The sequence below is a fragment of the Macaca fascicularis genome, chromosome X, assembly GCF_037993035.2.
Source record: "Macaca fascicularis isolate 582-1 chromosome X, T2T-MFA8v1.1".
Taxonomy (NCBI): Eukaryota; Metazoa; Chordata; class Mammalia; order Primates; family Cercopithecidae; genus Macaca; species Macaca fascicularis.
Genome location: NC_088395.1, coordinates 47,710,001 through 47,722,711, shown reverse-complemented (window position 1 = coordinate 47,722,711; position 12,711 = coordinate 47,710,001). Strand labels below are relative to the sequence as shown.

The following is a 12,711-nucleotide window of genomic DNA, read 5'->3' as shown; positions in this document are numbered from 1 at the left end:
CGGCCCGTTTTCCCCTTATTCAAATGGACCAGTCAATGAGTTGAAGTGAAGTGGAAGCTGATGAGTACTTACTGGTCATCTTGGGAAGACTGAGCCAAAGTGAGGGGTTCTGGTTGCTACTACAGGGTATGAGAGAGGTATATGTTTACAATAAAGTGGGAATTCAGCTGTGTGTGTGAGAGAGAGAGAGAGATGCAGACCTTTGGGGCTGTGCAAGAATTAAGGATGTATTGATATGTGGCATGTGTGTAAGGTTACAACTGTGTGTATGCCATAACAATGCAGGAGTCATGCGTGTATGCACATACACATGAAGGTACCATGGATATCTATGTGTGAGTTACAAACATGGGTACAATACTGAATGTGAACATATGTCAGGGGTGTGTGTTTGAGAGTCATTGCTCACCAGTGTACAGCAAAATCATTCTTGGGGCCCCTTTTGTACGCCTATTCCTGCTGAAGAAGATGGAGACAGTTTGGGGGAGCCTTACCTTTGCCTTAGTGAATTGAGGCACTCCTGAGGTGAATCCTCATTCCTTTACAAAACAATCTACAAAAAATTAATTTCTGGAAATTGAGCCAACTGGAAAAAGGAAATGGTGCTAGGGCCACAAGTACTAGGAACCTAGGAATGGGGACCCTAGGAAGAGGCGCAGCCTGGAGATAGTTTCCTGAGGAACCTGAATTCAGACCTAAAGGAGCCAGAAGGATCTGTAGACCTGCAGCTGTTCCTGTCTCCAAAGAGGGCACCGCACCCTGCACAGCTTGTTTGCTTCCGTTACTGGGCAAAAAACCAGGGAGCACATACTTCAAGACATTGGAAAATATCTGATTTGTGGGGAGATCCCCATCTGGGGAACACTGGGATTTGGAATGCCAGAGAAGGAATCCTGAAGGGAGGAGGAAAGAGTGGCCAAATCAAAGGCGTAGAGGTGGGACTGAAGCTGGCTGGGTTGGAGGAGGGAGTAGCGGATGGTTTGGGAAATGTTTGACTTGGGTACTGTGGAAGCCTAGAGGAGGAGGGGATGGAATCTGAGACCTGGAAGTGAGGAGTTCCTGCAGACAGTGGCCAAAGGCAGCCCTCGAGAAGGGGAAGGAGAGGGCATTCCTGGCAGAAGTTACAGCACATGCAAAGGTACGGAGGTTGCCCCCTTCCTACCCCTCTCCTTAGAGGTGGGTTAGAGATGTACCCTTTTTACAGATGAGGAAACCAAATCTCAGAAAGATTAAGTCACTTTCCCAAGTGTATGGTGGAGACCCCACTTGAACCCAGGCACTGTGTCTCCAGACCCCACACTATTACTGCCTTGTTTAAACCAGCCAATGATTTAATGAATAAAGGATGAACAAATGAATAAGTGGATGATTCACCTGAAAATTCTGCAGGCAAAAGAGACTCCATATCTACTTACTTCTTGCCTATCTTCTGCCACCTCTCCTAGTCCACCATCACTGCTCACTATGGTCAAGGTCCTACCCAATCTGGCCCCTGCTACCACAACCCCCTTCAGCTTGTTCCGGCCACATTGGCACTGGATGTTTTCTCCTCCTGGCACATTCTTAAAAGAAAAAAATGTATTGATCATAAAGTGAACATGACCCTTTGGGAATTAATTGGAGTTCTTATATTCCTTCATCTATAAAATAGAAATTATATTATCCACCCCATTGGATTGTTGTGAGGGTTGGATGAAATGATGCATGTAAACAGCTTAGTTAACAGTTGGGTACAAACAGTGAACAAATGATTATGAATTAGTGATTTTATTGTAGTCAGAATCATAAAGATTTGACAGGTTCCCATATCCCACCTCTGCTTGGACTACCTCATTTGCTTATATGCAAACATTATTTGGTACCTACTGTGTGTGCACCATGGGATGGGCCTGCCTCTGTGGAAAGTTCTTGGGTGCAGGGGGAGACAGCCATGGGCACTGATGACATCAGGTGGTTATCATGGGTTTTGGCTGTGTCCAGAGCAAAGGGATGGTGGCGTATATACCAAGTGTGTTCTGGTGTGGCGGTGGACATGCACCAGGGCTGGGGCTGCAGAGAATATCTGTGTTGCAGATCTAGGTTTCTCCATGATCATCGGTGGGAATGTGTTTTGTTTGCGAGCGTATTCTCATATGAGTTTCCCTGGGTCTCTGTGTGTCAGTGTGTTGCCTGTGTATGTGTGCGTATGGGTGTATGCATGCGTGTATGTAATATGCCCATATGTGTTACCCTGGACTTGTATGTCTGTATGTATACCTAGACTGGCGTGTGTTCTCTGTCTGTACATGCCCTTGTATGTTTCCTCACTTTTGTGTGTGTTTATATGTGTGTCATTTCTTGTGTGCCTCCAGGCCCCCCTTGCCACCTTGGGCAAGGGTGTGTACACCGCCCAAGTGTCCACCTCCGCTTGTCTGATGCTGTCTACGATGCCCCCGCTCTCTGCCTAGCTGAGCCTGTGTGGACGTGGGAGACTAATCTCCCCGCGGGCACTGCGTGTGACCTCACCCCCCTCTGTGAGGGGGTTATTTCTCTACTTTCGTGTCTCTGAGTGTGCTTCCATTGCCCCCCTCCCCCCAAAAAATGCCTTCTGAGTTGAATATCAACACTACAAACCGAGTACTTGCGGAGGGCCCTGTGTATGAGTGCGAGTGGGTGTTAGGACCAGGATGAGGCGGAATGGGGGTGCCTACCTGATGACCGACCCCGACCCTCTGGACAAGCACCCAACCCCCATTCCCCAAATTGCGCATCCCCTATCAGAAAGGGGGAGGGGAAACAGGATGCGGCGAGGCGCGTGCGCATTGCCAGCTTCAGCACCGCGGACAGCGCCTTCGCCCCCGCCTGGCGGCGAGCGCCACCGCCGCCTCAGCACTGAAGGCGCGCTGACGTCACTCGCCGATCCCCCGCAAACTCCCCTTCCCGGCCACCTTGGTCGCGTCCGCGCCGCCGCCGGCCCAGCCGGACCGCACCACGCGAGGCGCGAGATAGGGGGGCACGGGCGCGACCATCCGCGCTGCGGCGCCGGCGACTCAGCGCTGCCTCAGTCTGCGGTGGGCAGCGGAGGAGTCGTGTCGTGCCTGAGAGCGCAGCTGTGCTCCTGGGCACCGCGCAGTCCGCCCCCGCGGCTCCTGGCCAGACCACCCCTAGGACCCCCTGCCCCAAGCCGCAGCCATGAACTACCTGCGGCGCCGCCTGTCGGACAGCAACTTTATGGCCAATCTGCCGAATGGGTACATGACAGACCTGCAGCGTCCGCAGCCACCCCCGCCGCCGCCCGGTGCCCACAGCCCCGGAGCCACGCCCGGTCCCGGGACCGCCACTGCTGAGAGGTCCTCCGGGGTCGCCCCCGCGGCCTCTCCGGCCGCCCCTAGCCCCGGGTCCTCGGGGGGCGGTGGCTTCTTCTCGTCGCTGTCCAACGCGGTCAAGCAGACCACGGCGGCAGCAGCTGCCACCTTCAGCGAGCAGGTGGGCGGCGGCTCTGGGGGCGCAGGCCGCGGGGGCGCCGCCTCCAAGGTGCTGCTGGTCATCGACGAGCCGCACACCGACTGGTAAGCCACTGCCGTGGACGTCTCCCGTGGGCCTGGGTCCCCCAGATCGTTCCTCTGCAAATGAGCAATTATCGAGCGCCGCTTGTGTGCCTGGCACCTGCCCTCTCACCTAAATCTTTTTCCTTTAAGTTATTAAGCTGGATGCTTCCTCTGTGCCCCGCCCTTGTCGCCCCCCCTTCGCCCCTTAAACCTTGATGGATCCAGGGAGCAATTATCGGGCACCTGCTGTGTACCTGTTCCCTACTCCGCCTCCCCCAAAAGTCTTTGGCTTCAGTGTATCCTATGAGCCTTCAAAAACCGAACGTGTCCTGCCTACCCTTCCTAACCCTTGCCCCATAGGCCTTGTCCTCTAATGGATCTTGTGAGCACTTATCTAGTACCTGCAGTATGCCTCATCCAAGAGCCCTTCCCCAAGGCCTTTGATTTCAATGAACTTTGTGAGCATTTTTTGAGAGCCTGATACTGTCCTGTTGTCCTCAACCCTTGCCCTAAGGCCTTCTCTAATGGGTCTTGTGAGCATGTGTCCAGTCTATGCTATGTGTCCCACCCCAGCTCCGTCCTTAAAGCCCTTCTAAACTCTTTAGTAAACATTGAGTACCTGCTGTGTATCCCACCCCAGCTTTTCTCCAAAAGCTTTGCCTTTCATGGATCCTGTGAGTTTTGATTGGATGCCTTCTCTGTGCCCCAACTCCAAGCTCTCTCCCTGAGGACCTTTTCTCCAAAGGATCTAGGAAGCATTTGTTAAGTGCCTGACACGTGCCCCACCTCCAAACCCCTTCTCAAGCAAATCATTTTCCTCCAGTGAGTTCCATGAGCGGTTTTGTGTGTGACTCATCTTCAGACTGTCTCCTCAAAGACCTTTCCCTACAGTGTGTCTAAAAAACATTTATTGAGTGCCTCTTGTATCCCCCGTTCTCCAGCTACTTCTTCAAAGACCTTTCCTTTGGTGGATCCATCTAGCATTTATCAACTGCCTGCAGTGTGAGCCTTCTCTAAAAGTTCTTTCCTCCAGTGTATTCAGCAAGCATGCATTGAGTGGTGCCTGCTGTATACCCCACCCTCAAACCCTTTCTCCAATACCCTTTCCTCCGGTGGCTTCAGTCTGCATGTATTGAGCACTTTCTGCATGACACAACCTGAGACCCCTCCATAAAGGCCTGTGCCTCCAGTTAATACAGTGCTCAGATATCTTACACTTGCTGTGTGTACCATTCCAGTCACTCTTTCCAAAGACTTTTTCTTTTAATCACTCCTTGGAGTATTTATGGAGCACCTACTGTGTACCTGATTGTGTGCCTTCTTCACAAAAGCCTTTTCTCTTATGGATGAAGAGTGAAGCTCCCATAGATCAACTTTCTGCACTCCTATTTCCCCTCCCCAGAGGGCTTTTCCTTCAAGGATGCAGTGAGCATTGATCAGGTGATTATATGTCCATCCCCAGCCCCACTCCCCAAAGGCCTTTTCTTCTAGTGGATCCAGTGAGTATTTATTCCTTGTCTGCCATGTGCTCCATTCTAATCATCCTCCCCCAAAGACCTTTTCCTTCAATGGCTCCCCTGAGCATTTATGGAGTGCCTTCTGTGTGTTCTGTATATTCACACCTCCTCCCCAGAATTGTTTTCTTAACAGTAGCTCCAGTGAGCACATATGCAGGACCTGTTGTTTTGGGGAGTACGTTCTTCTTCCTTACCCCTAGGAGAGCCTGCTCCAATCACAAGGCCTCTCCCAAGGTCCTTTCCTGTGATAAATCCAGAGTTGAGTTTATAATGATGACCCCTTTCCCACTCCCTTCAGTACCCCTAGGATTCCCTCTACCAACTTTAATTCCATCCCCCCAAAGGGCTTTTAGTCTATTTAAATAACACTTATTTAAGTAAAAACTTTTACTTAATAGTTTTACTGTTTACTTAATTTACTACATTTACTAAATAAATTTAGTAAATTTACTAAGTTTACTGTTTACTTAATAGTTTTACTATTTAAGTAAACACTTACTGAGCACTTACCATGTAAGTCACTTTCAACTTCCTATTTCCAAGTCTCTAGAAATCTCTGCCCCTGCCTCAAGAGCTCTCTCTCCAGGGTTCTACTTCAGCCTAAATGTATTGAGTACCAGCTGTTTACTGGTCAGATTACCTCTACCCCAGGAGCCTTTACCCAGTAGTAGCCTTTCTCTCTATTCGGAGCAATTTATTCATTCTACAGATATTTATTGAATCATTTCCATGAAAGTGTGGGAGGCATTTATTATTCACCATAATATACTAGGAATAACCCTTCTTCAGCTCCCCTTCCTTCTTTTTTTTCTAAATGCAGGCGTGCTTGAAATCCTCAATTGCCAGCTTGCCTTGCTATACCTTTTCCTCCACGCAACCCCACAATCATTTAATGAGCATTTATCGTATACTACTAAGAACCTTGCATTAAATGCCTCTTATCCCCTTCTTGCAGTTCTAATTTCCCCTTCAACAATCTCCATCCTGCCTTTTACACAACACAATCCTGAAAGCTCGCAATGTGTGCTGTTTTCCATTTATTCTAGCTAGGCCTCTTCCTCCACTTAGTAGCCATCTCCCCAGCTGCCTTTTTCTTCCCGAATTAGTCCAGAAAACACTTATTAATCTCTTACTCTATTATTTTCAAACAGCCACATTATCATCCCTGCAGCAGGCTTCTCTGCTTTTTTCTCTATCAATCTGTAAAGCATTTATGGAGTACGTGCTGTAATTCCTTCACCAACGTCCACTCACCAACGTGTTATCTTCCTGGTTAAGTTTGCTCCATTGAAGTCAGCAAACATCAATGAGACCTCTGCTGGATGTAGGTAACCACCCTCCTTTAGACTTCCCGTCTCCACTCCAGCCCTCCACACAGGTCCTTTGCGGCTGCTTCCTTCTTTCCGTCAAGCATTTATTATCTATGGAATACTGACAAGTTCCTTCCCCTTTCCATAATCACAAATCCAATGTTTTCCATTTTTTCTTTGTCCAGAAAACATTTATTGAGCACCTGCTGAATTCAGTGAACGATCCATCCCTTCCCCTTCTGCATCTCAGAAGCCCCCCTTTATCCCAGCATCCCTTCCAGTCTTTTCTTCCAGGCAATCTAACAAATATTTATTTAGTGTCTACTATATGTGGGGTGGGGTGGACAAAGGGAGAGAGCCTATGTATGTACGCCAGGCTCAGTATGGGGAACAGAGACTTGTTTCACCAACTTGCAGACACTCAGAACCACACAAGCTTCAGGGATTTCAGCCCCGAATAAAGGAGGAGTTGTACAAATGCTGTGATGGAATGTACACCCAAATACAGTCTGACGCCTTTCCCACCAAACCTCACCACCCTCATTCCTTCCTGGGTCTCAATTCCTCTGTGGTTTAAAGTTGAAAACTCTAAGTTGAGACTCATCTCCCCCATTTTGTGGATAATTTTGTCCTGTGTTTTTCTCCCTCTTTTTTTTTTTTTTTTTTTTTTGAAACGGAGTCTTGCTCTGTCGCCCAGGCTGGAGTGTACTGGCGTGATCTCGGCTCACTGCAACCTCTGCCTCCCGAGTTCAAGCGAGCCTCCTGAGTAGCTGGGACTACAGGTGCGTGCCATCATGCCTGGCTAATTTTTGTATTTTTAGTAGAGATGGGGTTTCACCATGTTGGTCAGGCTGGTCTCGAACTCCTGACCTCGTGATCCACCTGCCTCGGCATCCCAGAGTGCTGGGATTACAGGCGTGAGCCACCGGGCCCGGCTGTCCAGTGTTTCTCAAACTATGGGTCATGTATTGGCTTATGACCAACATTTCACTTTCTCCATGAAGTAGGATAAATAAAAATAGAGAATAACAGAGCATACTGCACATAGTAAATGAAGTTGTTGTTTAGCAAAACATATAATGTTATTCCATTAAGATATACAATCTATAATGTATATTATATATGGCATACAGTATATAATACGGCTTTACAGTACATAATACATCTACATGTATATGTTCTTCTTCATGAAATGAAATAAAATAGCGTAGAAAAATCAGAATGCATTACCCATAGTAAAGATAATTATCTATTGAAACCTAAATTCCAATTATGCATATGTATTTATATACATTCTAAATACATATACACATAATATATAATATACAACATTTTATATGTTATATAATATATAAGACATTCTATATCCTCATATTTGCTGTACAACATATGTGTCTTATGTAATATATATTACATATATAGGATGGGTTATTATGCAAATACATATATAGTGGGTTATATAAGCTTTATTTCTTACTGTGGCTTCTTTTCTCAGATAGATTTCCCTGGAAGCAGACCCCGAGACTCTGAGATTTGCGTGCAGGAGATTTACTGGGGAGAGTGCTTGGGAATAACACCTGTGGGGGAGGTGGCGAGGGAAGCAGGATTGTGCAGAGGGAAAAGTTGAGCTGTGATGCAACCACAACAGAGGACTCAGCCAATCCTCTGGGGAGCTCTGGCACTGGAAGGACCCTTCAGAGTTGTCCCAGTTGAAGCGGGGTGGCCAGGCTTTGAATTCCTACGTCAGTCATTGGCTGTAGCCTGCCCCCTGGGAGGAGGCATAATCTTGGGTGAGGCAAATCCCTGTTGCAGAGGCCAGTGCCCAGTGAGGGACACCTGTGAGTCATCAGCAGTAGATAATTCCAGAAGCTGGGGATAGATGCAAAGGCCTGGAGCAAGGAGGTAAGGATCTGAGGAGAGCATATAGTCCACACCTTGCACTGCTCTGATCCACTTCCTTCTTATAGTAAGTTCACCCCATTGGGGAATGGCATTTCCACAATTCTAATCGGTCTTGTTTTCTCAGGGACACTTGAAAGAGCACAGTAGTGAGATGAGCCATAGTCTCTGCTGCTGCAGTTGATTTCAATGTCATAAATGATATTCATCCTCTCCTTCCTCTATTGCACATTCTAGATTCCCCCCCATCCTCAGTTAGCACCTCTCTTGGTCTGGGTGGCTCCCATCCTGCAGAGATCCCTGAGCCTTTAGTCCCCATGCCCTTCTCAGGCTGTAGCTGCTGTACAAACAACCACATTGCCCATTTACTATCAAAGTTGAGCAAGGGGTACCAACAGATGCCCAAGCAGATCCCCTGGGTGCCAAACATACTCCTCCCTGCCTCCACTGCATACCAGCAGCTCTACCTCCTCCTGAGGAGCAAGGTCAGTCATGTCCCCTGCCAAGACAATGACTCCTCTTTATGTCCCTCGGCATGAGAAACCCGAAGTGCCCTGAGGGCAATCATAGCTTACAGTTTAATGGGATTCTTGCTGTGTCCCCTGGTAGCAGTGTTCCCCCTTGGAGAACCAGGACCTCTAACCTTGCAGAGCCCTGAGGGAACAGGAAGCACAATTTCAAAAGTGGATCACTGGGATTGCTGGTAAGCTGGGTCACTCCTTCCTGACCTCTGTGTCCCCACACCCGTGTATTCTACCTGTTAGGAAACACAGCACCTACAATGGCCATTGATTTAGGGTTGACACTGTTTTGGAGGATAGTGCCCATTCTTGCATAGTCTCACCTCCAACCTGGTGTCTTAGCTGTGGCTGCACCAAATTGGTCCATCATTTCGTCAGGCCAGCAGCTCCTGGGTGGCGTAGTGTGTAATACCATCAGTTAATTCCATGGTCATGGGTCCACTTTTGCACCTCCTTTGCTTTGCATTCCTTTACTTTGCTATAAAGTGTGTCCTTTGGTTTGATACAGTGTTATGCGGGGTCTCGTGCTGGTGGATCAAATGTTATGTAAGCCCTTAGACAGTGAGCTGGCTGAGGTCCTGCAGTAAGAAAAGGCAAACTCAAATATGAATATTGCAGTCAAAATCGATTACTGCTCTTTGCAGGATGGAAGGGGCCCAATGTAATCAGCTTGCCACAAAGTGGTTGGTTGGCCTTCTGGAGGGATGGTGGCATGTCAGGGATTCAGTATTAGTCTCTGTTGCTGGCAGGTTGGACATTCAGCAGTAACACTGCTGCCCCCACACATAGCTTCTTTCTCTGCTGCTATTGCCACTTATTCATGTGCCCATCTGCTAGCACTGAGGTGGCTGATTAGAGCCTGGCTGACATCATCGGGCTGACTCATGCTGTCTACCTGGTTGCCTAGTGTCACTTCCATGGCGCCATGGCAGATGCTGTCTGATGGCAGATGCTGTCTGGTGGGTGTTAACACACGATCCAAAGATCCTCACTCCTCTTTTTTTTTTTTTTTTTTTTTTTAGAGACAGAGTCTCACTCTGTCGCCCAGGCTGGTGCAGTGGCGCAATCTCGGCTCAGTGCAACCTCCACCTCCCGGGTTGAAGCGATTCCCCTACCTCAGCCTCCCGAGTAGCTGGGATTATAGGCGTGCATCACCACGCCTGGCTAATTTTTGTATTTTTAGTAGAGATGGGATTTCACCATGTTGGCTAAGCTGGTCTTGAACTCCTGACCTCAGGTGATCTGCCCACCTCGGCCTCCCAAAGTGCTGGGATTACAGGCGTGAGCCACCACACCCAGTCTCACTCCTCACTTCTTACCCACTCCTAGGTGTCTGCCCACATTTCTGTATCCCAGACCTCTTTGTCTGGATCTTCCAATCTTTTTCTTTCCAGGCCCCTGACCAACCAGCCAAACCATTTACCACTGCCCATAAGTGGATATATGTATTCTAATCTTGAGGCACTTCTCTTTCTGCACAAAGGAGATGAGCAGGTGCACAGCCTGAAGCTCTGCCCACTGGGAGCTCTGCCACTGTCTTTCAAGCCCATTCCAGTTGGGTTACAGTGCAACCACTGCCCATTTTTGGCTTCCACCCACATACTAAGACAACCCATTTGTGAACCAAGCTTAGACCTTTCCCTCTTTCATGAGCTAGTTTTATGGAGTCCCCTTAGTGAGACAGGCACTAGCACAACAGTTGTGGAAGACATGGGGATCAGGGTTATTTACCTGCTCATGCACCTTGCTTGGTCCTGCTTGGGCTCAATCCTGACTGCCGGGCCCACCTGACTTTATTATTTGGCAGGCCTAGCAGGACCCAGCTCATAATGGGAACTTCTGGATGCACAATCATTTGGTGCCTGGTCAAGCATTCTGTCTCTATCAGGGCCCAGCACCTCAATGGGATATCTTTCTCAAAAGGCGTAAAATTCTCTGCTGCAGATGGCATGGCTTTGCTCCAGAACCCCAAGGGCCTCCCACTCAGGCTTCCCATAAGCTCCTCACTGCATCTTTCCCCACTACTGACACCTCCAGCATCATAAGATCTGCCAGATCATCTGGCCTAAATGGCAGGACTGCTTGTACCACAGCCTGGACCTGCTGCAGAGCCCTTTTCTGCTCTGGCCCTCACACAAAGCTGGTAGCTTTACATGTTGCCTGGAATATGGGTCAGAGCAGCATTTGTGTGTGGGGGATATGCTGCCTCCAGAACGGGAAGAGGCCTGCTAGGTATTGTGCTTTCCTCTTCATGGTGGAAGGTGCATGATTCAATGCTTTGCCCTATTCTTTGGAGGGGCCGTCCTGATTTACTGACCTGGACCACTGGATTCCTAAAAATTTTACTAATGCAGCAGTCCCCTGAGTCTTTGTGGGGTTTATCCCCCACCCCCGGAGTGAATGTGTCTTACCAGGGCAATATGCTAACCCTCTCTTGTTCATCTCACACAATCAGTATGATGCAATCGATGTGGTGGTCCAGTGTGCTATTCCATGGGATGTCCAGATAGTCCAGGTTTCTTTGAACTATATTATGACACCAGGTGAGAGAGATAGCATAGCCCTATGAAAGACCATTTACGAATATTATCATCAGTCTCGTGAGTGTGAACTGTTTCTGATCCTTTTTCCTAATCAGAATAGAAAAGAATTCATTTGCCAAGTCAGTGGCTACCTGCTGTACCTGAGGTCTTATTAATCTGCTCTGACAATGACAGCATGTCCAGTATGGCAGGTACAAGCAAGGGGACTACTTGATTGTGCTTGCAGTAGTCTGCAAGCATTCTCCAGGACCCATCTGACCTCTCCAGGGACCAGGCCACTCAATTCGATGGAGATAAGATGAGACCAACACCCCTGCATCCTTTAGATCTTTCAATGTGGCATTGATTTCCATAATCACCCATAGGGTGGATACAATATTGTTTGTGGTTTACTGTTTTGTTCAGGGCATGGGGGTGTGCACCATTTTAGAAGCTTCTATCTGGACTTCCCTACTGAAATAGCTCTTACGCCACAGGCTGAGGAGCCCATGTAGGGGTTCTGACAACTACAAAGTATGCCATTGCAATTACACATTTGTGAACTGAGGAAGTGACCACTGGATGGGTCTCTGGACCCCCCAGACCCACTGTAAGCAGGACCTGGGCCAGGACTCATTTATCACCTTACCACTACTGTGCTTCTCAGCGTGACTGGTACCACCCTCACCAGCACATTTCTTATTGATTTCATAAGTTGAGTGTATCCTCCAGGCCTTAATCAGCTGGTGGGTTTTCCAGACTTCAGTAGTATATCTACTCCAACATGTCTGCTTCTTTGAGCCCTTTAATCCTTCCCTGTGCAATCTGCCATGGAAGTTTTGCTTCACTTAGTGTGGGCCATTGTTTACTCCAGGTTTCCAAATACCAGTGTGTTAGTAACACTTCCTAGAGTCCTCGCCAGGGTTTTAAGTTCCATATCCTGGGAGAGCGCGCCAACTTCCTGTTCTACCTCCTTCGCCCATTGTCCTCAGGATCTAGTCTCATTCATACCTTCTCAGCCCCTGCCAATACATACTAGCCAGATTCTTTAGGTTCTTCTACAGATCATTTATCTCCTTCCTTTGCAAGCCTAGAACCTGTCCAGTCAGGTTTCACTAGGATTTCACCCTAATTTTTGGTCTGGTTAACAGGAGGAGAGGTGGGAGGTAAACTCTGAGGGGGCAGGCATTATCTTACAAAGCGCCTGCGTCATCTGAGGCCTCTGCATTATCTTTAAGCAGAAGGTCTATATTCTAACTCAGGGGAGTAGTCTACTTCAGCAGGCCCAGTGGATGCAGGTGAGTCTGTAAGTTCAAGGTGTTTAACTGCATCTGCCCAAATATCCCCATCTCAGAGTCCTACTCCTGTCCTATTAGGGACATGAGCATGGCCTAGGAGATGTGCTGGGCCTGAGA

The 12,711-nt window shown here is 48.4% G+C and overlaps 1 protein-coding gene across 2 annotated transcripts in view; it reads left to right on the top strand.

Moving 5' to 3' along the window:
• Nucleotides 1–3,042: 3,042 nt before the first annotated feature.
• Nucleotides 3,043–12,711, top strand: part of SYN1 (synapsin I) — a 50,204-nt gene continuing 40,535 nt past the window's right edge. For both annotated transcript variants that reach the window (XM_005593427.5, XM_005593426.5), the window contains exon 1: nucleotides 3,043–3,548. In XM_005593427.5, the coding sequence (XP_005593484.1) occupies nucleotides 3,172–3,548 (377 nt within the window). In that variant the 5' untranslated portion in view covers nucleotides 3,043–3,171. The remainder of the gene's footprint in view (nucleotides 3,549–12,711) is intronic.